The following is a 25,651-nucleotide window of genomic DNA, read 5'->3' on the forward strand; positions in this document are numbered from 1 at the left end:
CCTGGATGTATATATAGAGCGCTACCTGGATGTATTTATACAGCGCTACCTGGATGTATTTATACAGCGCTACCTGGATGTATTTATACAGCGCTACCTGGATGTATATATACAGCGCTACCTGGATGTATTTATACAGCGCTACCTGGATGTATATATACAGCGCTACCTGGATGTATTTATACAGCGCTACCTGGATGTAAATATACAGCGCTACCTGGATGTATTTATACAGCGCTACCTGGATGTATTTATACAGCGCTACCTGGATGTATTTATACAGTGCTACCTGGATGTATTTATACAGCGCTACCTGGATGTATATATACAGCGCTACCTAGATGTAAATATACAGTGCTACCTAGATGTGTATATATACAGCGCTACCTGGATGTATTTATACAGTGCTACCTGGATGTATTTATACAGCGCTACCTAGATGTAAATATACAGTGCTACCTGGATGTATTTATACAGCGCTACCTGGATGTATTTACACAGCGCTACCTGGATGTATTTATACAGTGCTACCTGGATGTATATATACAGTGCTACCTGGATGTATTTATACAGTGCTACCTGGATGTATTTATACAGCGCTACCTGGATGTAAATATACAGTGCTACCTGGATGTATTTATACAGCGCTACCTGGATGTATATATACAGTGCTACCTGGATGTATTTATACAGTGCTACCAGGATGTATTTATACAGTGCTACCTGGATGTATATATACAGCGCTACCTGGATGTATATATACAGTGCTTATTAGATATAATTATTTTCAGAGTGCTACCTGGATGTATATATACAGTGCTACCTGGATGTATATATGCAGTGCTACCTGGAACTGCTTTTACAGTAAATACTTATTTACTCAATATACTGCAGCTTACATGAATATGTTTGGAATTATACATGTATACAGATATGTTAATTGATGAAATTAATATACATTTGTAAAACTTCATATATAAACAGCCGATAATGCAAGTAAAATAACACTTAATAAGGCAGTTTTACCTAATGATACATTCTGTGACCACACATTTTGTCCCCCAGTTACAATCAACAATACAGAAATTGTACTGTTTAGTACATCTGTTGTAGAGATTGATACACTGTCATTCATAGTTGTTGATGAATTGAGCAGTTTGCCATCCAGCTTCCATGATATATTTACTGATGTACCTCCATACACTCTCGCTTCTATAGGTAGCTGGCATGGCACCACTTTGCAGGTTGATACATCCACCACTAACATACAAACACAAAGAAATTCTTTTAACTTCAAAGCAGAAAGTTCTAATAATTCAATCTAAGTCAGCTAAAAGTTCTAAAAACTCAAAATATCTGGTTGCTCAAAATAATATAAACAAGAGCTGTCTGAGGACAGCAACACTTGACTTTTCAACAGCCTTGTCAATGGAATGAATACAAAAGTCAAACAAGAGGGTCATGATGACCCTGGATCGCTCATCCTGAGTAATATGAGCTACATGTTTCAAATGTTAAAATATTAAGAAAGTCAGTAGGTCATATTTATGGTCAATGAAATTCAGTTTTACGATTTGTGTGCAAAACTGTGTATGTTATCAAAATTTCAAGGCTGTATCTTAAAAAACAAGAAAGTAGGTCAAGGTCACAGTCAAGTGACATCATATTACTTGGGGTCATCAGGTAATTATAATTAACAGTCTTGGAAACAGGATCAGATGACTTTTTAAGTATTTTTCCTATATAACTCACATAGTAACTAAGTAACCCCAGGGCGGGGCCTCTTTTAACCCCAGGGGCATAATTTGAACAGTTTTGGTAGAGGACTACTAGACAATGCATCATACCAAATATGAAAAGCCTAAGTCGTATGGTTTCAGACAAGAAGATCCTATATAAGTCTATATAAAACTTGGGACCCCCAGAGCAGGGCCTCTTTTCACCCAAGGGGTACAATTTGAACAGTTTTGATTGAGGACCATAAGACAATGCTACAAACCAAACATCAAAGGTCTAAGTGTTGTGGTTTCAGACAAGAAGATTTTTAAACTTTCTTTCCTACATAAGTCTACGTTAAACTTGGGACCCCCGGGGCGGGGCCATATTTAACCCTGGGGGATAATTTGAACAACCTTGGTATCACTAGATGATGCTACATACCAAATATCAAAGCCCTAGGCCATGTGGTTTTGTACAAGAAGATTTTCAAAGTTTTCCCTATATAAGTCTATATAAACCATGTGACCCATGGGGCGGGGCCATATTTGACCCTAGGGGGATAATTTGAATAATTTTGGTAGAGGACCACTAGATGATGCTACACACCAGATATAAAAGCCGTAGGCCCTGTGGTTTTGGACAAGAAGATTTTTAAAGTTTTTCCTTTTGGTTGCCATGGCAACCAGAGTTCTGCATGAAATTCAGTTCTTTGAATAATTTTGAAAGGGGGCCCCCAGGATCATTCCTGTGAAGTTTAGTGTAATTCTGCCCAGTGGTTTTCAAGATTTTTTTAGAAATTGTTGACGGACGACTGATGACGCACGACTGACGACGGACATCAAGCGGTCACAATAGCTCACCTTGTCACTTCGTGACAGGTGAGCTAAAAAGGGGCATAATTTAGTAAAAATGCAAAACAGGGTTATGGAACCTGCATAATGCTTATCAGCTCATGACAGTGGACAAGGTGTGAAGTTTCAATCCATTCCCATTAGTGGGCACTGAGATACCAGTTTACATATAAGAATTTAACCAACAAGAGCTGTCCGTAAGACAGCCAAGCTCGACTATTCGAAATATTGTCACAGAAGCAGGAAAATATTACCCAAAAAGGTTAAATATCAAAAGAGTTTTAAGTTCAAAAGGGGGCATAATTTGACCAAAATGCATATCAGTTATGGGACTTGCTGCTATCAACTAGTTTTATAACCCCGAAGGCACATGTGAAGTTTCAATTCAATAACTGCATTAGTTTTGGCGATAGAAACTCGCATGTAAAACTTTAACCAGAATTTTCAAAGTCCAAAAGGGGGCATAATTTTCCCAAAATACATGCCAGAGTTATGGGACTTGACCCAGTGAGGTTGGTAATTGATCTAGAAAAAGAAAAAATAAGTTTCAAATCTATATGCCTTTTAGTAATTGTCGTATGTACTTGCACGCAAAACTTTAACCAGTATTTTCTAAGTCCAAAAAGGGGAATAATTTGCTCAAAATACATGTCAGAGTTATGGGACTTGATCCAGTGAGGATAGTAATTGATCTAGAAAAAGAAAAAGTAAGTTTCAAATCTATATGCCTTTTAGTAATAGCTGTATGTACTTGCACGCAAAACTTTAACCAGAATTTGCTAAGTCCAAAAGGGGGCATAATTGGCCAAAATGAAGGTCAGAGTTATGGGACTTGCTGCTATCAACTAGTTTTATAACCCCGAAGACACATGTGAAGTTTCAAATCAATATCTGCATTAGTTCTGGAGATAATAACTTGCATGTAAAACATTAACCAAAATTTTCTAAGTCTAAAAGGGGGCATAATTTGCTCAAAATACATGTCAGAGTTATGGGACTTGACCCAGTGAGGTTGGTAATTGATCTAGAAAAAGAAAAAATAAGTTTCAAATCTATATGCCTTTTAGAAATAGCTGTATGTACTTGCACGCAAAACTTTAACCAGAATTTTCTAAGTCCAAAAGGGGGCATAATTTGACCAAAATGAAAGTCAGAGTTATGGGACTTGGTGCTATCAACTAGTTTTATAACCCCGAAGACACATTTGAAGTTTCAAATCAATATCTGCATTAGTTTTGGAGATAGTAACTTGCATGTAAAACTTTAACCAAAATTTTCTAAGTCCAAAAGGGGGCATAATTTGCTCAAAATACATGTCAGAGTTATGGGACTTGACCCAGAGAGGTTGGTAATTGACCTAGAAAAAGAAAAAATAAGTTTCAAAGCTATATGACTTTAATTGATGGCTGTATGTACTTGCATGCAAAAACTTAACCAAGGTGTGACGCCGACGCCGACGCCAGGGTGAGTAGAATAGCTAGACTATTCTTCGAATAGTCGAGCTAAAAACTGATAAGTTGAAAAAGGGGCATAATTTTGTAAAATGGGAAGTAGAGTTATTGAACCTTTGCACTGCATGTCATATCATGACAGTGAACAAGTGTGTCAAGTTTCAGTCCTTTCCCATTAGTGGATACTGAGATACCAGCTTACATACAAAAACTTAACCATAAACTGCTAAGTTGAAAAAGGGGCATAATTGTGAAAAAAAGAGTAGAGTTATGGGACCTGCTTTGTGCATGACTGATCATGACAGTGAACAAGTGTGTGAAATTTCAATCTATTCCCATTAGTGAGTACTGAGATACCAGCTTACATACAAAACCTTAACCAAAAATTTCTAAGTCGAAAAAGGGACATAATTTTGTAAAAAAAAGCAAAATACAGTTATGGAATATGTGCAATGTAAGTCAGTTTATCACAGTAAATAAGTGTGTGAAGTTTCAATCCATTCCTACAAGCGGTTACTGAGATACCAGCTTACATACAAAACCTTAACCAAATTGGGACGCTGACGCACGGGCGAGTCCAATAGCTTTACTATTCTATGAATAGTTGAGCTAAAAATATACAACAATTTATGTAAGCTCAAAATACCTGGTTGCTCTTAGTTATAAACACCAAGCTATGTAAGCTCAAAATACCTGGTTGCTCCAATTTATACACATCAAGCTATGTAAGCTCAAAATACCTGGTTGCTCCAATTTATACACATCAAGCTATGTAAGCTCAAAATAACTGGTTGCTCCAATTTATACACATCAAGCTATGTAAGCTCAAAATACCTGGTTGCTCGATGTTACACACACCAATCTACGTAAGCTCAAAGTACTTGGTTGCTCTATATTATACACACCAATCTATGAAAGCTCAAAATACCTGGTTGCTCAATGTTATAAAAACAACAATCTATGTAAACTCAAGATACCTAGTTGCTCAATGTTATATACACTTATCTATGTAAGCTCAAGATACTTGGTTGCTCGATCTATGTAAGCTCAAAATATCTGGTTGATCAAAGTAATATATAACAATCTATGTAAGCTCTAGATACCTGGTTGCTCTATATTATACACACCAATCTACGTAAGCTCAAGATACCTGGTTGCTCAATGTTTTACATACAAATCTATGTAAGCTCAAGATACCTGGTTGCTCAATATAATACACACCAATCTACGTAAGCTCAAGATACCTGGTTGCTCTATATTATACACACCAATCTACATAAGCTCAAGATACCTGGTTGCTCAATGTTTTACATACAAATCTATGTAAGCTCAAGATACCTGGTTGCTCAATATAATACACACCAATCTACGTAAGCTCAAGATACCTGGTTGCTCTATATTATACACACCAATCTACGTAAGCTCAAGATACCTGGTTGCTCAATATAATACATACCAATCTATGTAACCTCAAAATACGTGGTTGCTAAAAGTAATATACAACAATCTATGTAAGCTCAAGACACCTGGTTGCTCAAAGTTATAAACAGCAATCAATGTAAGCTCAAGATATCTTGTTGGTCAAAGATATTTACAACAATTTATGTCAGCTCAAGTTACCTGGTGCTCAAAGTTATAGACATAAATCTATGTAAGCTCAAAATACCTGATTGCTAAAAGTTAAAGACATAAATCTATGTAAGCTTTAAATACCTGCTAAAAGTTATATACAGTATTTTCAAACTAACGCCATCCTTCATCATGGCAATTTCAGTTGGTGTTACCTTAACCAGCACCAAACCATAATATGTCCATCTTATCACTTTATGTGATAGTCAGCATGATCTTTGACTGAGAAATCTCAAAATTAAGAGCAGTTTATGGAGAATGTTCCTTTTTTAACTGATGGTTGCTGTAATTTACACTTATATTGACTGTCATAAGTCTTGATTAATCGCTTTCCCTGAGTAATGTGCCTGCTTTTTGGGCCAAAGATCAAGTCATTCTCAATATAATGTGGCAAAATTTCCTAAAACTGTTACAGTGACTTTAACATTTGACCCACTTACCTCAAAACTGCTCATCAACTACCAACTGGCAATGTGCCTGCAAACTTGCAAAGACAGAGGGTCACAGATCAAATAGACCAATACATTTTTAGAGGAAATGGTTTTTGCACTAACAGTGTCACCATGACCTTTAACCCACTGATCTCAAAATTAAAAGGGGTGATATGACACCTATGAGCAATTTTAGGGTCATAGATTAAAGCATTCTGAAGTTAATGGAATGTAAAACTGTTAACCAGACATATATACAGACAGACAACCTGCATCATCACATATGTCCCTTTGGGCATATTAAATTTGTTGAAGTTTCTCTACAGGCTTTGATAAATATAGGTGAATATACAAATACATTGAAATCTTATTTTGTTTTACATTTAAGTACTGACTAAACTTTTGTACAGAGTATACAAATGTATAATCAAGGAGCCACACAATCAGGTAATGTCAGCCTATATATTTACATTTTGATATCAATGACTTTACATGCTTCTCTTGGAAGTTTGACTAAACTGTCAACTAAAAACTCCTAGCACATTTGCTTCAAACTATCATTCTTTCAAATCAGGCTCCTATGATTATGATGAAACTACTGTTTAATTCTGTGTAAAGTCTGTTACAAAATTGAAGATATGATGTCCACAAAAATGTATATAGCCATAGAGATAAAATAATTTAAATTAAGAGATATAGCTCTGGCAGCAGTAAAGAAATTTGCCTGGTTCAGAAAAGAAGGAAAAGTTCTCTGATATTGACTGTAAAATCATTTACCTTACAGTCTAGTGAAGACCTTTTAGTATGGCAAAGACCTTGTGGTTTAGTTAAAACTTCACACTCAAGTGAAGACCTTACATTCTGTACAGTCTTGAAAAGACCTTACAGTCTAGTGAAGACCTTAAAATCTGGTAAAACCTTGCAGTCTGGTTAAGTCCTACCAAAATCAATATAGTGGTTTCTGAAAGTTGTGAAGACCTTACAGTCCAGAAAAGACCTTACAATCTAGTGAAGACCTTACAGTCTGGTGATGACCTAACAGTCTAGTGAAGACAAAAGTACAGTCTTGTAAAGTCATAACAGTCTAGTGAAGACCAAAAGTACAGTCTGGTAAAGACATAACAGTCTAGTGAAGACCAAAAGTACAGTCTGGTAAAGACATAACAGTCTAGTGAAGACCAAAAGTACAGTCTGGTAAAGACATAACAGTCTACTGAAGACCTTACAGTCAAGTGAAGACCCTACAGTCTGGCAAAGACCTTACAGACTTGATAATACCTTCCAGTCTAGTGAAGACTTTACTGTCTGGTGAAGACCCTTGTTAAATCTTACCAAAATCAGTCTTGTGGTATTTGAAAGTTGTTCAAGTTTTTCTAGTCTACGTTATGAGTGTCAATCTTTACCAGTAGTTCACCCCAGCAAAGGAATAAAATCCTCACCTGAAAGTGATTTGTGAAACTCAGTGCCAGATCCATTATCAAATGCAGCCTCAACACTTCCATGATTTTTATACGCCTTTTCAGATACCACTTTACACCTGATATCTTGGAATGCATTAGCTATAGCTGAAAGGGAATACACTATACTTTTTACTCTATTTTAATAAAAACAAATCTTTTTTTTTTGGGTGGGGGGAGGTGGGGGCTTGTCTTTTCAGTTTTTCAAAGTTTTATAAATTATCCATACAAATAATTCTTGTCCAAGCCAGTATATGCCATATAATAACAAGATGACAATAAGAGAACCATGTTGGACCTGAGTCATCCCTAGAGAAAACTGATCCATTAGCAAACAAGAAAGATTCTTGAAACCGGTTTCAATTTTGCAAAACCGTTAATCGCTATCAATCAGTAAACATCACGAGTCGTACTTTATCTTTATATATTTTTAGACCAGCACACAGATCCACAGTAATACTTCCGCTAAACCACATGAACTGAACATAATCAATAGTCTCAGATTTGCCTCTCGTGATATATCTAAAATAAAATACACCAAAATATGACTTACTGATTGTCACATTGCTTGCAATCGATAAAGTCCGTAAGTTTCTAATGAAGTCAGCTACTAGAAATACCTTGATACAGTCGTTAGGAAAGAAAACAGCATTTTCAATATGGCTGCCTATTAACCGGTTAGATTTGATTTCAAACAAATGATTAACCGGTTTCAAAATTTTGAAATTGTCCCAGCCCTACTGCACATCTTATAAATGTCCTCCATCATTGTACGCAATTTTCATAAATTCCATGCAGCCATTACTGAGTTATGAACTGGACATCCATGCATTAGAAAGTTACTGACCAGACATAAAATCTGGATGGACAAAATAATGAATGTGCTAAACAATGCTGTAATTACTGTATTATGCTCATAATTTCCAATTTCTGAAGACAATAAAGGGCCACAACTCTGACAAATTGTAAGTCAAAGTTATGGTCCTTGGCAAATACACTTGCCTTATGATAATAAAAAGCATACAAAGCTTAAAATCTATAACTCTTAATATTCAAGTAAAGAGGACATAAATATTTAGACAAGCTCAAGAAGTTCTAAATAAGGAAGAATACAAACCAAAAATGTGATTTCTAGTGTAAATAATCATCTTCTATAACAACTGATCAACTGTAGAAAGGCCCATGCTAAGTTGCTTCTGACCATGCTTTGAAAAACAGCAGTTATAATACTGCATTTCAAGGGTTTCTCTATTTTTAGCTCTACTTGCCCCCTAAATTCAGTCTGACAGTTTTGTATAAAGCAGGGGAAAATTCATAAAATTAAAAGGTTTCTGACAAATTAGTGGTTCATGAAAAGAACCAAATGATATACTAAAAATGCCAAAACTAGATGCCCACGGGCAACATGTCGAGCCTGCCAGCTGTCAAAAGGACTAATATTTATGATACTATTAAAAGAATACTTTAAAGTTTTGGTGGCCACAGCAGCAATCATTTCTGCCAAGTTATTTAAAACATCTCCATCCATGGCTAAGTTAAAGCCCAAACAAGAGAAATTGCATCAACTTTTGACCTTTGACCCCTAAGTGTGACCTTCACCTTTCAACAACTTATGCCTGATAGACTGTCTCATTGAGGCAAACAATTGTGCCAAGTTACCTACATAACCCTCAATCCATGGCTGAGTTACAGCCTGGAAAAGGATATGACCTTTGACCTCTAAGTATGACCTTGACCTTTAAGCTACCAGTTGCACATAACACATCATCTTATCGAGGCAAACATCTGTGCCAAAGTATTTAAGAATCTCTCAATCCATGGCTGAGTTACAGCCCAGGCAAGCAAAAAAGTTTTGACATTTGACCTCAAAGTATGATCTTAAGCTTTAAGGTACCAATCTGGTTCTTGCATGTGACACACCCTGTCACTGAGGCAAACATATGTGCCAAGTTATTTAGGAACCCCTTGATAAATGGATAAGTTACAACTTGGACGGACACACTACAACTATGTAGAGCTCGCCGCCAGCGAGTTCAACAAAAATGATGGCTTGCTTCACTTTTTTAAGGGCATTAAAATATATAATAAATATGTATTCAATCAATGCTAAAAATATAATATACCACAAATGTGACCAGTTTGTGCAAGTTCTGCCTACCTGCATGTGCAACATACAATGATGACTCTGATGTATACATTGCACTTTCTGGGTCCATACCCACTTGACTTCCATTGACAAACCAGTCAACAACAGGAAGAAATCCATGATCCCCAGCACTTAGACAATCCAGTCTGAAATCCTCTCCCTTCCTGACAAAGGTGGTTTTCTCCTCAGCTGCAAAAGGCATGTTAATATCTTTCAAAATAGGGCCATCATGATTGCTCACCTCAGTTTCAGTTTGCTAAAATGTTTTTTTGTAGATGGTCTACCGTCAAAATGGAAAATAACTGAGAAATTATTTTGAAGAAGTGCTAGTATCACACTGACCATAAAATTGTTAAAGCTTTTAGTAAGTGAAACAAATATAGGCAGGTACTGTGTGTGGGTGGGGGGGGGGGGGGAAGGGGAAGAAGGGAGGGGCATCTAAGGGGATGATAACACAGGTTACTATGACACAGTATCAAGAAAAAGTTTTTAAAAATTTAGTTTCAGAATGGGGGTAAAGAAGAGTTTGGTGGTAACAAGAGCAGAGTGGGGGCTGATGACATGATACTTAAGAGACAATATCAAGCAACAAAAGAAACTACATTAGAAATTGTAACAGAGTTTCCAACCACCTCCACCCATGGACATTTTTCACAAAACATATTCATGCCGAAACAACATCTTCTTTGAAGTAAGAAAAATTTCTATCAATCATTATTATATAAAGTAGTTCATTTATTATATATATTATATTATTCATGAAGAGTTTTGGGTCTAGAGACATATACTTGGTGAATGCTTTCAAATATAAATATCTGTAATTTAAAGATTCAATTCAATTTTTAAAATGGTAAGAAAACAGTATCAAATATAAATATACTGAAATATTTTATCATATTAGGGAGAAGTAATTATTACACAAATGACATGCAACACCAAAGAAATTTCATACCAGTGCTGGTCATTGCAGAGAGCTGTACAGAATAAATATTTGTTTGTTTTGGGTTTAACGCTGTTTTTCAGCAGTATTTCAGTAATGTAACGGCAGGCAGTTAATCTAACTAGTGTTCCTGGATTCTGTACCAGTACAAACCTGTTCTTTGCAAGTAACTGCCAACTTCCCCATATGAATCAGAGGTACAATACTGCATTTACCTATATATACAACTAAGTTATAACTTATGCTTGGTTTGCAATCTAGAAATCTACAATTATTAACAGCTTTTTCATATTTATCAATACCAATCATCTAATTTTAAATATAATTTCATTTTTCAATTAGTGGGAAAATTAAAGAAAATCACATGTATTGTACTTTATCACATAAAAGTAATTTCATGTACCAACAATGAAAGAAAGTTAAACTGGATGTCTGTGACCTTGACCATTCAAAGATGTGTCTGGATATTGCACACAGCACATTGTCTTGTAATGGTGAATATGCAAAGCTATTTGAATATACATCAATGCACAAAACAAGAGGTCCATGAAGGCCCTGTATCGCTCACCTGACTTATTGACCTAAAGATCATCAAGATTAACATTCTGACCAAATTTCATTAAGATATGGTCATAAATGTGGCCTCTAGCGTGTTAACAAGCTTTTCCTTTGATTTGCCCTTGTGACCTAGTTTTTTATCCCAGATAACCCAATATCGAACTCATCCAAGATTTTATTGAGGGTAACATTCTGACCAAGTTTCATAAAGACTGGGCCAAAATTGTGACTTCTAGAGTGTTAACAAGCTTTCCATTTTATTTGACCTGTTGACCTAGACTTTAACCCAGATGACCCAATAGCAAGCTCGTCCAAGATTTTATTGAGGGTAACATTCTGACCAAGTTTTATAAAGATTGGGCCAAAATTGTGACCTCTACAGTGTTACCAAGCTTTTCCTTTGATATAACCTGGTGACCTAGTTTTTTACCCCAGATGACTCAATATCAAATTCGTCCATGATTTTATTGCGGGTAACATTCTGACCAAGTTTCATTAAGATTGGGCCAAAATTGTGACCTCTAAAGTGTTAACAAGCTTTTCCTTTGATTTAACCTAGTGACCTAGTTTTTGACCCCAGATGACCCAGTATTGAACTCGTCCAAGATTTTATTGAGGGTAACATTCTGACCAAGTTTCATTAAATTTAGGACAAAGTTGTGACCTCTAGAGTGTTTACAAGCTTTTCCTTTGATTTGACCTAGTGACCAAGTTTTTAACCCCAGATGACCCAATATCAAACTTTTCCAAGATTTTATTGAGGGTAACATTATGACCAAGTTTCATTAAGATTGGGCCAAAATTGTGACCTCTAGAGTGTTAACAGTAAAATTGTTGACGACGGACGGATGACAGATACAGGGCTATCACAAAAGCTCACCTTGAACTAAAAATTAAAGACCAGACAAAAATAATTACAAGTCTTATACCTCCAAGTGTGACCATGAATCTGAGCCAGCCATCTGTGTCTTACATTGGACAAATCAATTATAGTGAATGTTTGTGCTGAGCTACTTAATACAGATAACCATTATTAGAACAGACTTCATGATACAGTTATTTTTTTCTAATTTTAACATAAGATTTTTTCTATTTTTAGCTCTAGTAGCGCTCTACAGGGACCAAACATCCCAATTTGAACAAACCTGGAAGAGGTTCTTACAAAGGCATTCCTATTTTTAGCTCTAGCAGCCCCTAGAAGGGCCAAATATCCCATGAAGCTTTAAGCTTTTTCCATTTCTAGCTCTAGCAGTCCCTAAAAAAAGAGCCAAGTGCATCCATTTGAACAAATTTGAGAGGACTTCAAAATTATGTCACAAAGTTTCATGAAGATCCATCAAGCAGCTCATGAGAAGATCATTTAAAGGTATTCCTAATTAAGCTATGCCAATCCCTAAATGGGACTAAGGCTCCTCATTTTAACAAATCTGAAAGAGGTCCATATAGAGATGATAGAGACTAAGTCTGATGAAGATAAGTCAAGCAGTTCATGAGAAGAAGTCCTGTAAAGGTATTTCTATTTTTAGCTGTAGCAGTGTATACAAATCCTAGAACCTTTAGCTTAGGTGAGCTAAATTTGTCACTAGGCAGTGGACTTTTGTAACTGTTACAATTTCTTATGCAAATCAGAGTCAGCATGAAGCACTGTGATATAGAATCATGTTTTCTTTAACTAACATTTTACCTTCTACAACAAACAGCTGCGTGCTGACAGTAACATCTCTACCATTTCCTGTTAGAATTATATGACAGGTATAGTTCCCTGCATCCTGCTTAGTCACATCTGGTATGCTGAACACTCTACTTGTGAAGTTCCCTTTTTGTTTATCAGGACCACTCCTAGTAAATTTCAGAACTCCGTTATGTTCAACAGAAAATGCAATGTTGGGATAGTTCATACTTGTATAGCCAGCAGGAGACCTACACTCAAACTGTACATCATCTCCCTCCTTCTTCACACAATCTGTTGGCTTAAAATATCCTTGCATGTCATCTGAAATGTACCATACATAATAAACTTCACAATTCAAATGAATATCTTTAACAATCATTGCCTGAAAAATATATTATGCTCTCAACATAAAATACAACACTTTAAAAGCTAAATTTCAAATTAAGAAAATAGTTTTTAGCACTGGAGATCTCAAGGAGTGTACACATTAGTGAAGTTGCTCTATAAAATGTCAAAAATGTCTGCAATTATTATGGAAATCTCAGGAGTGTACACATTAGTGAAGTTGTTCTGAAGTTGTCAAAGATGTCTGTTACCATTATGCAGCTCTCAGCGAGTGCAGATACTAGTGAAGTTGTTCTGAAGTGTCAAAATGTCTGTCATCATCATGGAGATCTCAGGGAGTGCTAATATTAGTGAACTTGTTCTGAAGTGTCTTATCAGATGTCTGTTAATATTATGGAGGTCTCAGTGGGTGCAAATATTAGTGAAGTTGTTCTGAAGTGTCAAAAATGTCTGTTATTTATTTATTTGGGTTTTACCCCTTACAGAAGCAAGCCTCTGTGGCGTACATGCTGCGTATTTGCTGTGTATATGCCGCGAACACAGTAGTACGCCAGAGGAGTACATTTTACATACACCGCATGCCGCGTACATGCTGTGTACTATTTCGACGAGTACACAGCATGTACGCAGGAGGTCACTAGTACACTTCAAGTACGCAGCACAGACTCTGAAAATTTATGGAGTACTCTGCATGTACGCAGGAGGGCCTTGTACAAGAAAATAGTACACTGCATGTACACTGCAGATACTTTGAAATTTGTGCAGTACACTTCATATACGCGGGAAAGACTTGTACAATTTCTTTTGGCATTTATACTTAGTTTTTTTTTTATAAGTTAAAGTCTGAAGTAAACTTCATATACGCGGGAGGGACTTCATGCAGGAAGGATTTGTACATTTTTTTTTTTTTTGGAAGCAAGAACTTGATTTCCAAGTAACTTTTATCTTAATAGCATAGAATAGTTCAGATTACCGGTATTCTGAACAATAAAAATTTGCCAAACTATTTGCAATGTTCATTTGTGAAGCTTACATCTTAGTGATTTCTGAGCTGCACCTTGCATGCAGTGTAAAAATATATTCTTTTTCGTATTGAATTAATCCTGGAGCTTTCTAACTTGGATAATTGAAAAGCCTTATTTGAACTTCGTTGCATTACATTTTGTAATACATGAAATAATTACCAAGATAATGCCTCAACAGCGCCTGAATGAGAAGAATTAATAGCTCTCACTGTTATTTGAATACTCTTAAGCAAAACACCACTCAATCATGTTTTATAAAGGCTTTAATGCTCATTATGTTAACTCATTAAGGCTTCACCAAATTAAAAAGTTGTTCATCGGATTTGCCGCTCGTATATTTTCAGAACGTTTTTGGCTAATTGCGCTTGCCCTATTGGAAAAAATCAATCCAAAATTTTTTGGTGCGCTACTTTTTACGGACGTAAAAGTGTATAAATGCTTATATAATTCCAGTCCTAGATTGTTCTCTGATGGATTTTAATCAAAATAAATACATACTACGCACACATCGTCTATAATAAATCATAACACTTATATTTAGTTGCATTAAAGTTGTTTCCCCTTGATGCAGTTACGCCATTTTCGTCAAATGTTTACCAAATTACATGCTACAAAAATTGATTTATTTCATTGAAAAGTGGATGGAGAAAAGCATACTAATTTATTTGATAACATCAATCTACATTATTTTGGTAAGGGTAAATACTTATTGATGCATGTCACTTATCTTTTTTCTGTTTTTTTCTGTCCAAATGATCAGCATTTGCATACGAAAGTTGGTGGGGTAAGGAATTTACATTATCACAGAAGTTTCGCCACAAGAGTTCACAGCATGTATGCAGCAGGAGTACACAGCATGTACGCCGCAGGACTCGGGCCAGGAGTACACAGCATGTACGCCGCAGGAGTACACAGCATGTACACCGCAGGAGTACACAGCATGTACGCCGCAGGGGTTGTACACCGCAGGCTCATTTGCATGTGAAAAGTGTATGTGCCGCGTACATGCTGCGTACTATTTCTCGCATACTAAATTCCTCCAGCGTACATCCTGTGTACTATGTAGTCCACAGCATGTACGCAGCAAGTAGTACGCGGCAGAGCTCATTTGCATGTCAAAAGTGTACTACAAATGTACTATCGGTGTATGTGCGGTGTATATCCTGCGTACTATTGATTTCAGTACACATCATGTACGCATCATATACGCTGTATGTACACAGCAAGAGTACGCAGCAGGCCTTTTTCTTCTGTAAGGGACGGCGCACCAACACAGTATAGGTTATATGGCGCCAAACAGGACTACAAATTTTGGTTTCACATCTCATTCACTTTGAAATAAAAACAAAAAACAAAAACAACAAGAGATTACAGAGTGATCTTGGTGCCCACCATTGAGCCATTTTTGTATGTTCCAAATTTCAAGACTAGCTCAAGGTCAAAATCAAGGTCAAATTTCATTTCGGTACACAACACTGTGCATGTGGTCCATGCATGTGGTCCAAATTTGAAAGCTGTAGCTTGAGAAATGTAAAAGTAGGTCACAAGATCAATTTCAAGGTCAAAGTTCATATCGGTATACAAAACTATGCATGTGCTTCAAATTTGGAGGCTGCAATTTGAGAAATGTGAAAGTAGGTACTAGGTAAAAATCAATGTCAAATTTCAATTCAGAACACAAAAATATGCATGTGGTCCAAATTTGAAGCCTGTAGCTTCAGAAATGTGAAAGTAGGTCACTAGGTCAATCTCAAGATCAAAGTTCATTTCGGAACACAAAACTATTCATGTGGTCCAAATTTGAAGCCTGTACCTTCAAAAATGTGAAAGTAGGTCACTAGGTCAATGTCAAGGCCAAAGTTTTTTCCGGTGCACAAATCTATGCATGTGGTTCAAATTTGAAGGCTGTAGCTGCAGAAATGTGAAAGTAGGTCACTAGGTCAAAATCAAGGTCAACTCATGTCAAGGTTCATCTTGCCACTCAAAACTATACATGTGGTCCAAATCTGAATGTTGTAGGTTATTGACAAGAAGATTTTAAAAGCTTTTCCCTATATAAGTCTATACGAACCATGTGACCCCCGGGGCGGGGCGATATTTGACCCTAGGGGGATAATTTGAACAAACTTGGTAGAGAACCACTAGATGATGCTACATTACAAATATCAAAGCCCTAGGCTTTGTGGTTTGGACATGAAAATTTTCAAAGTTTTTCCCTACATAAGTCTATGTAAACCATGTGACCCCCAGAGCGGGGCCATATTTGACCCCATGGAAATAATTTGAATCATCTTGGTAGAGGACCACTAGATGATGCTTCATACCAAATATCAAAGCCCTAGTCTCTATGGTTTTGGACAAGAAGATTTTCAAAGTTTTTCCCTATATAAATCTTTGTAAATTATAAAAATAAACAAAGGGCCATAACTCACTCAAAAATTGTTGAACCAGTCTGATTTTCAGAAGGACACAACTAGGCTATCAATACATCATTCTGACAAAGTTTGGTCAAAATCCCCCCCAACAGTTTCTGAGGAGATGCAATATTGAGAAATTGTTAACGGACAGACGGACCATGGACACAGTGTGATTTGAATAGCCCACCATCTGATGACGGTGGGCTAAAAATGTCTGTTATCATGTAAGTCTCAGTGAGTGCAGATATTAGTGAACTTGTTCTGAAATGTTAAAAATGTCTATCATTATGGAGGTCTCAGTGGGTGCATAAATTAATGAAGTTGTTCGGAAGTGTCAAAAATGTCTGTCATCATTATGGAGATCTCAGGAGGTGCAGATATAAGTGTTGTTCTGAAGTTTCAAAGGTATCTGTCATCATTTTGGAGCTCTCAAGGAGTGCAAACATTAGTGAAGTTGTTCTGAAGTGTCAAAAATGTCTGTCATCATTATGGAGATCTCACGGGGTGCAGATGTAAGTGAAGTTGTTCTGAAGTGTCAAAGATGACTGTCATCATTATGGAGATCTCAAAGAGTGCATCTATTAGTGAATTGTTCTAAAGTGTCAAAAATGTCTGTCATCATTATGGAGATCTTAAGGAGTGCAGATATTAGTGAAGTTGTTCTCAAGTGTTAAAAATGTCTGTCATCATTATGGAGATCTCAGCGAGTGCAGATATTAGTGAAGTTGTTTTAAAGTGTCAAAGATGTCTGTCATCATTATGGAGATCTCAGAAAGTGCAGATATTAGTGAAGTTGTTCTGAAGTGTCAAAGACGTCTGTGATCATTATGGAGATCTCAGGGAGTGCAGTTATCAGTGAAGTTGTTCTGAAGTGTCAAAGATGTCTGTCATCATTATGGAGTTCTCAAGGAGTGTAAACATTAGTGAATTTATTTTAAAGTGTCAAAGATGTATGTCATCATTATTGAGTTCTTAAGGAGTGTAGACATTAGTAAAGTTGTTTTAAAGTGTCAAGATGTCTGTCATCATTATGAAGATCTCAGAGAGTGCAGATACTTGTGAAGTTGTTCTGAAGTGTCAAAGATGTCTGTCATCATTATGGAGATCTCAATGAGTGCAGACATTAGTGAAGTTGTCCTGAAGTGTCAAAGATGTCTGTCATCATTACGGAGATCTCAGCGAGTGCAGATACTAGTGAAGTTGGTCTGAACTGTCAAAGATGTCTGTCATCATTATGGAGATCTTAGCAAGTGCAAATACTATTGAAGTTGGTCAGAACTGTCAAAGATGTCTGTGATCATTATGGAGATCTCAGGGAGTGCAGTTATCAGTGAAGTTGTTCTGAAGTGTCAAAGATGTCTGACTTCAGTAAAGATGTCTGTCATCATTATGGAGATCTCAGGGAGTGCAGTTATCAGTGAAGTTGTTCTGATGTCTGGCATCATTATGGAGATATAAGGGGAAGCAGATATTAGTGAAGTTGTTCTAAAGTTGAAATGAAAAATCTAGCATGTATAAGTTCTCTGTGAACATTATAAGTGCAAATGATCAGATGTAAAGCCTTTACACAAATTCATAACAATACCAAAGTTTGATTGACCACCTTTAAATTAGCTTCCATTATGAAAGTGTGTAAAAATCCTACAACTTTATTTTCAATTATCAAATTTTAATAGTAAAAGCCCTGTAAAAGCATGTAATTTACCTGTAGCCATGCAAAAACCACTGTATAGTCTAAGTGTAAGTAGCACCAGTGCTGTAGTGGAATCCATTATAGATGTGCAAATCAGTCCCTCAGATTATTTAACACATGTCAACAACTTTCAACTGTATCTGTAAAATAGTGGAAGTCTTTCATACTTAATAAGTTTAAAAATGCTGCATCTAATCGCTTCTGGGAGATTTCCGTAATGTAAATAGTTATCATCTCTGCACAATAAATACAAGTATTACCATGATTTTTCTGTGGTACAGTGCAGCCTCTGTAGAGCAACACCTGTTGGGCGATACAAATACTGACTGTTATGTAGAGGCTGTTCTGGAGAGATAAATTTTATTGCAGATTTTAATTTAAAGAAATTTTGATGATGTTGATACAGAGAGGTTTTAGCTTAAGGGAGAGCCGCTCTTGAGAGGTTGTACTGTACTTGAAGCTTGGCTACCAACCTAGAACTCCTATACAGGGAAGTTATATCAGTGGGGGGAATCACGTGACTTAAAAAGGCAGCTTACATGGAAAAATGGCTGATAACTTTTCCGATTCGCAGGGAAAATTCAGGTATTTCTATTGGTAAACCTTTGTTTTAGATGTTCTAATATATCCTATCATATGCCTCTTACCTTTCGATTTCCCCCAGTACCCATTCTTTGTTCCATTCACCTATATTTTCCGCGATCACTTGGGAAGTTTGAATACATTCACAGTTTTTGGATTGACAGTGTCCACGGACCGGCACAATTTTGTCCAGAAAATACAAATTACTGAACTAAATGACAGTACAATTACATGAAAAGTTAACCAAGTACCCTGTTCAACATAAACGTGTATTGAACTTGCAAAAAGCAAAGCTGCCAAATAGAGAATGTCGAAATCTACGAAATGGCGCTGAACACGTACACATTCTTCAAAGGCGCTGTGCACGTACAGGAACAACTGTTCTATGTTATATCATAGAAATACTAAAGTTGCCGCGAGGTTTCTGTATTTACACACACTATATGATTGTCTTTCCTTATTAATATTATTGTGACGTCTCAGCTTTAACTTAGTACATCACTGTAGTTTCACGTACTGATGCCAGATGATACTTTTTTGGAAATCACAAAGATTCAGGCTAAGTCTGTGGGTAGATTATAGCACAAAATATGATTGTATTGTTTATACACAACAGAGAATATCGGCAGAAGACTCTGATTTACTCACTCGGTCATAGCTGTGTAAAAGAATGCACTGGAAAACATTTGAATACACAACACTATTTAACATATAAAGTGAATTTAGTATGCCTTCTTGTTGTGAATAAGGAGACCGACTTGTTAGATTTATTTTCTTTTGCATGGGTGTTCCTTGCCGGAATCAGATATGTTTTAGTTGGCACATTATCTTGGAGTTCGGTGGCAAGCTCCGCCGGAAAATTGTTTGGTAATCATATGCCCTGTACTACATTCGTGGCAAATTTGAGCACCTCTCCAGCAACACATTATTGTCAATGTATTTTTATACATTTATTTTTACTTTTTTCCAGCATTTGAAATTGTGATCAGATGCCGATACTGACCTATTTCACTCACAGTTTCCCATAGAACGACTTAGACACTAAGAAATACAAGAATTGCAAAACAGGCAGAACTGACCTAGTTTTTATTTGTCCTGGCCATTTCCACAACTCTGTTATATTTGAAAATGCATTTTGAGCTACACTTTTGAGAAAAAAAAGAGTTTTACATTTGATTTATCACACTTAAAAATAATACAATGTGCCCAAAATGGGGTTCAGTTTGAGTAGTTATACCTATTTATAATCATTTCTAATAATCGCTACAATATGTTATTCGCATTTAACAATTTTTGGTAACTGTGTCTGATAGAGAGAGAAAAGGTCAGTTCCGTTTCTGTTACATTTATAAATTTGTAAAGAGCAGGCTTTTAGTCAGAAAAGGTCCATATTCTGCATTTCTGTGAAGCGAGTACATTGATGACATGGTCTACATCAATGCAGATGTCCTTGTGAATGTGTATCAGAGCTAGTAAAAATATTTTATAACTTGTCATTTTTGAACGAAGGTAGGTTTTGAATGCGTTTCATTGCACTGAATGAGCGTTCGCAAAATGCAGATGTTTGAGGCATGGTCAGAAGCACTGACAGAAGAGTATTTGCACACAGATACAAGACCTTGCTGCGAGGGATAGGAGCAGTCTGAAGTCTGTGATTTTTGACTGACAATATTTCAGTTTACTTTCTACTTTGTTACCTCCTTTTCAAATATCTGAAATGCGCCGTGAAGATCTGGTGCATATGCGGTGTAAATAGGCACTGGCACTTTTGACTTTCCGGTGGCAAAACGGTCTTCATTTTGTAGAATGCGAGTCACCTCTCACAATAGTAATATTTAAGTGCAGTGTGGCTGCTGTAAAGTCTCCCATGACTTGGATTCAGTGTTGATATATTTTCTGGTCCTTTGAGATCATGGAGTACATCCAACATAATATTATGTGTTTCGCTAAAGCCGCAGCTAGGGGGCGCACATTTCATTACCCCTCGTGAACAGACTCACTCAAACCGAGTCTGCTATTATTCTTCTTGGTTGCATTCTTTGCTTCCAAAGGATCATTTTACAGATTTTATTGCCATTTCTAGACAAAATGGTCGACAAATACATTGTATACCGTAAACTGCTAATATTCCAAGTCAGATTCTGTATCATGGTTGTCTCTATGCATTTACGTTCCAAAACACCTTGTATTGGTTTAGATGTTTTAGTGCCGAAGTCTCTGATCATATGCATTGCCTTTTCGTATCGGGCAAGCCACACTGCCGAGTCATTCCGCTAATTCGACGTGCAGAGGGCATCAGCTTGACTTGACCAGCGAGTCTCAGAAGGGTTCACATTATAGTGCATTGCTCCATTTCATCCATTGAAACTGCGTCCCTTGCCAGTTGGGTAACGCTACCGGTCGTTTGCTGAGTAATTGAACAGAAAGCTTATCTTGCACAGTTGCCATCATGGTTCGGACACATGGGATTTTAGAGCTGTCAATATATAAATTTAAACAATGAGCTTTGCAATGTATAACATTTGCATGTGGAGATCGTTCTTTCGTAAACGTTTGCACGTTCACGGTATTTTTATGTTTAATGCCCAATCATAGCATTGCGCTCTTAACTTTAAAATACCTAGATCAGCTTCTTGCAAGAAATCTAAGATATTGCGATTAATTTTAACACGTTTGATCAATTTGCGCTCAATAAATTCTAAAGGAACTCTTGACAGAGGCACATGTACCATCAGTAGGCCTAATCCTAATGCATAGCGAGAGTTGTTTCTTTGTTGATTTGTCAGTTGCTTCGTCAAAAATGATGGCAAAGAAAGAAGCATTTATACAGTCCGCTTACACTTTTTCTCTTATTTGATAAGAGCAAATTTCTATTATTTCATTTTAAATGTCAGGAGATGCGTATTTTGAATTAGATCTCTATATGTGCATTGTCAGGAGAAGTGGTTTTTTTTTTTAAAATTATATTGTATATGGCCCAAGTGCTCACTTACAATATTCTGTGAAAATGTGTGAATATTGTCATGAAGTTGCTACCCTCTTCCGTATGGTCGTGTGTTGCTATATTCTGCTCCGTACAAACAGCAGTGACTTTTATTATTTCCCTTAGTATGTGTCTATTTCTTTGTACTGAATTTTTGTTGATTCTTGTTGATTCAGGTAGTTTCTTGTTGACTGGATCATTTTTTCCTGTCTTGACAGTCGCATAATTTCCCTCTAGGACCGACGCATCGTGGTGACAGGATTTTTTATAACATCTTTAGAGCCAGATGGAAATTTCTACGAATCTGTCCCTGGTAGCTCTAATAAGGTTTTCTCCATACCGCCAATGCGCCAAAACAATACATAGTTAGCACAATATACTTAATCTTTTGCGATAGATCTATAACAAAACCAATGGTACCCGGACAGCCATTTTGCACTGAATGTTCACTGTTTATCACAGAACATTCTGAAAATATAAAAATAAAAAAATGAGTTTCATTAGGAATACAGTGCAACCTCTGTTGAGAAACACCCTTTGGGAGATACAAATATTGACTGTTAAGTAGAGGTTGTTGTTCTGAAGAGGTCAATTTGATAGTATATTTCAGCTTAGTGAAATTTTGATGATGTTGTGATAAAGAGAGGTTTGCTTAATAGAGGGCTGCTTTAGAGAGGTTGTACTGTATAAGTAACACCCATCATCCTGTACAACCTCATATTTTTATTGCATTTTTGGCATTTTCTTGGATTTTTCACTCATATTTGAAGAAAACGTGTAGGCACGTGTCTAAAGTGCCTATAGGAAGCTACGTCAGACTCCGAGACGTCATATATATGAGTATGTAATTTGATTTCATAGCGTCATCAAGTGTAATCGTTGATATTACTCTAAATATGGCGATTATGTAATAAAATGGGGTAAAATGCAGTCAACCTATAAAGACACTGTAAAAAGGTTTTCTTTTCATTTTCATTTGCGTGTCTTTTTTCATGAACGTTCAGAATTAAATTATCCATACAAAAAGTGCATGGACTTTCGTAGATCCTGTTTTTCAGAAAATGCCATTTTATCCTTTGACACAATAATTATATAACGTAAACAAACTTCAACGGTATCCACTTTTCTCAAATTAAAGCTTACATATATTTTGCATGTATAGAAATATTAATACAATTTATAAAAATAGTACTTACAAATAGTTACACCTACTTTATCATTTATACGAACGTCATTCCGTAAAGTGAACCAAAACATTGAACATAAAATATTTTTAAGTACACAGTAGCTGCAAAAGAACTTCTTACATATCTGTTTAGTATAAATATGTATAAACAAGTTTAAATAAGAAGCCTCGTGGCAACATAAGTATCTCTATAGTATAAAAAGGAATAGTTGTTCCTGTATGTGCACAGCACCTTTGAAAAATGTGTACGTGTTCAGCACCATTTCATAGATTTCGACATTCTCTATTTAGCATCTTTTTTTTTTGCCAGTTCGTTACATGTTTATGATGGACTACATACTTGGTCAACTTTTCATGTGACTGTACTGTCATTTATTTCAGTAATTTGTATTTTTTGGACAAAACTGAGCCGGTCCGTGGATACCGTCATCCAAAAAACTACGAATGTATTCAAACTCCTCGAGTGTTCTCAAAAAATATACGTGAAGGGAACAAAGTATGGGTACCAGAGGAAATCGGAAGGTAAGGGGCATATGATAGGATATATCAGAACATCTAAAACAAATGTTTATCAATAGAAATACCTTGATTTTCCTGACGAATCGGAAAAATTATCGGCCATTTTTCCGTGTAATCTGCCATAATAAGTCACATGATTCCCCACACTGTATATTCAGATATCCATAGGTCACCTGGTACATTGTTTATAGTAGATGCCCATAGGCAACATGTCGAGCCCGTCAGCTGTCAAAAGGATTGAGAGTTGCACCCCTTACAGAAGAAAAAGGCCTGCTGCGTACTCTTGCTGTGTACATACAGCGTATATGATGTGTACATGATGTGTACTGAAATCAAGGGCTTTAAATAGTACGCAGGATATACACCGCACATACACCGATAGTACGTTTGTAGTACACTTTTGACATGCAAATGAGCTCTGCCGCGTACTACTTGCTGCGTACATGCTGTGGACTACATAGTACACAGGATGTACGCTGGAGGAAATTAGTATGCGGGAAATAGTACGCAGCATGTACGCGGCACATACACTTTTCACATGCAAATGAGTCTGCGGTGTACTACCCCTGCGGCGTACATGCTGTGTACTCCTGGCCCGAGTCCTGCGGCGTACATGCTGTGTACTCCTGCTGCATACATGCTGTGTACTCTTGTGGCGAAACTGCTGTGATAATGTAAATTCCTTACCCCACCAACTTTCGTATGCAAATGCTGATCATTTGGACAGAAAAAAACAGAAAAAAGATAAGTGACATGCATCAATAAGTATTTACCCTTACCAAAATAATGTAGACTGATGTTATCAAATAAATAAGTATGCTTTTCTTCATCCACTTTTCAATGAAATAAATCAATTTTTGTAGCATGTAATTTGGTAAACATTTGAAGAAAATGGCGTAACTGCATCAAGGGGAAACAACTTTAATGCAACTAAATATAAGTGTTATGATTTATTGTAACGTTTTAGTGCCACACAAATCCCGTCGGTGAAAAGCTAGCTCATCACCAAAGGTGATTTAATGTGCATATATACTGTCATTTTACTCCAATGACAATTGACAGGTTTACAAATTTGCATATTAATGCAATTACTTCCCTTTATGCATTCAGTAATCGTTACATTACTTTCCCCTCCGAGAAATCTCGTCCCGAGATTTGGCCTAGGAAATACATGGGTAAGGCAACTCCAGTCCGGCAGTTGACTTCATCCCACCGCTGCCACCATTTGTAACGTTTTAGTGCCACACAAATCCCGTCGGTGAAAAGCTAGCTCATCACCAAAGGTGATTTAATGTGCATATATACAGTCATTTTACTCCAATGACAATTGACAGGTTTACAAATTTGCATATTAATGCAATTACTTCCCTTTATGCATTCAGTAATCGTTACATTATTATAGACGATGTGTGCGTAGTATGTATTTATTTTGATTAAAATCCATCTGAGAACAATCTAGGACTGGAATTATATAAGCATTTATACACTTTTACGTCCGTGAAAAGTAGTGCACCAAAAAAATTTTGGATTGATTTTTTCCAATGGGGCGAGCGCAATTAGCCAAAAACGTTCTGAAAATATACGGCAAATCCGATGAACAACTTTTTAATTTGGTGAGGCCTTAATGAGTTAACATAATGAGCATTAAAGCCTTTATAAAACATGATAGAATGGTGTTTTGCTTAAGAGTATTCAAATAACAGTGAGAGCTATTAATTCTTCTCATTCGGGTGCTGTTGAGGCATTATCTTGGTAATTATTTCATGTATTACAAAATGTAATGCAACGAAGTTCAAATAGGACTTTTCAATTATCAGTTAGAAAGCTCCAGGATTAATTCAAAATGAAAAAGAATATATTTTTACACTGCATGCAAGGTGCAGCTCAGAAATCACTAAGATGTAAGCTTCACAAATGAACATTGCGAATAGTTTGGCAAATTTGCATTGTTCAGAATACCGGTAATCTGAACTATTCTATGCTATTAAGATAAAAGTTACTCGGAAATCAAGTTCTTGCTTCCAAAAAAAAAAAAAAAATGTACAAA

At 36.4% G+C, this 25,651-nt stretch overlaps 1 protein-coding gene across 2 annotated transcripts in view; it reads right to left on the reverse strand.

Annotated features, from left to right (window-relative positions):
- Positions 1-25,651, reverse strand: part of LOC128559837 (titin-like) — a 123,723-nt gene that overhangs the window by 34,642 nt on the left and 63,430 nt on the right. Inside the window, exons 2-6 of one of the 2 annotated variants that reach the window (XM_053552542.1) lie at positions 18,347-18,474; positions 12,867-13,175; positions 9,697-9,873; positions 7,521-7,646; positions 1,027-1,260 (exon numbers count right to left, since the gene is read on the reverse strand). In XM_053552542.1, coding sequence (XP_053408517.1) covers positions 1,027-1,260; positions 7,521-7,646; positions 9,697-9,873; positions 12,867-13,175; positions 18,347-18,413 — 913 coding nt within the window. In that variant the 5' untranslated portion in view covers positions 18,414-18,474. Of the gene's footprint in view, positions 1-1,026; positions 1,261-7,520; positions 7,647-9,696; positions 9,874-12,866; positions 13,176-13,450; positions 13,595-18,346; positions 18,475-25,651 lie in introns of those variants that run through there. The other variant, XM_053552543.1, reaches the window with a different exon arrangement.

This window comes from Mercenaria mercenaria, chromosome 10, assembly GCF_021730395.1.
Source record: "Mercenaria mercenaria strain notata chromosome 10, MADL_Memer_1, whole genome shotgun sequence".
Taxonomy (NCBI): Eukaryota; Metazoa; Mollusca; class Bivalvia; order Venerida; family Veneridae; genus Mercenaria; species Mercenaria mercenaria.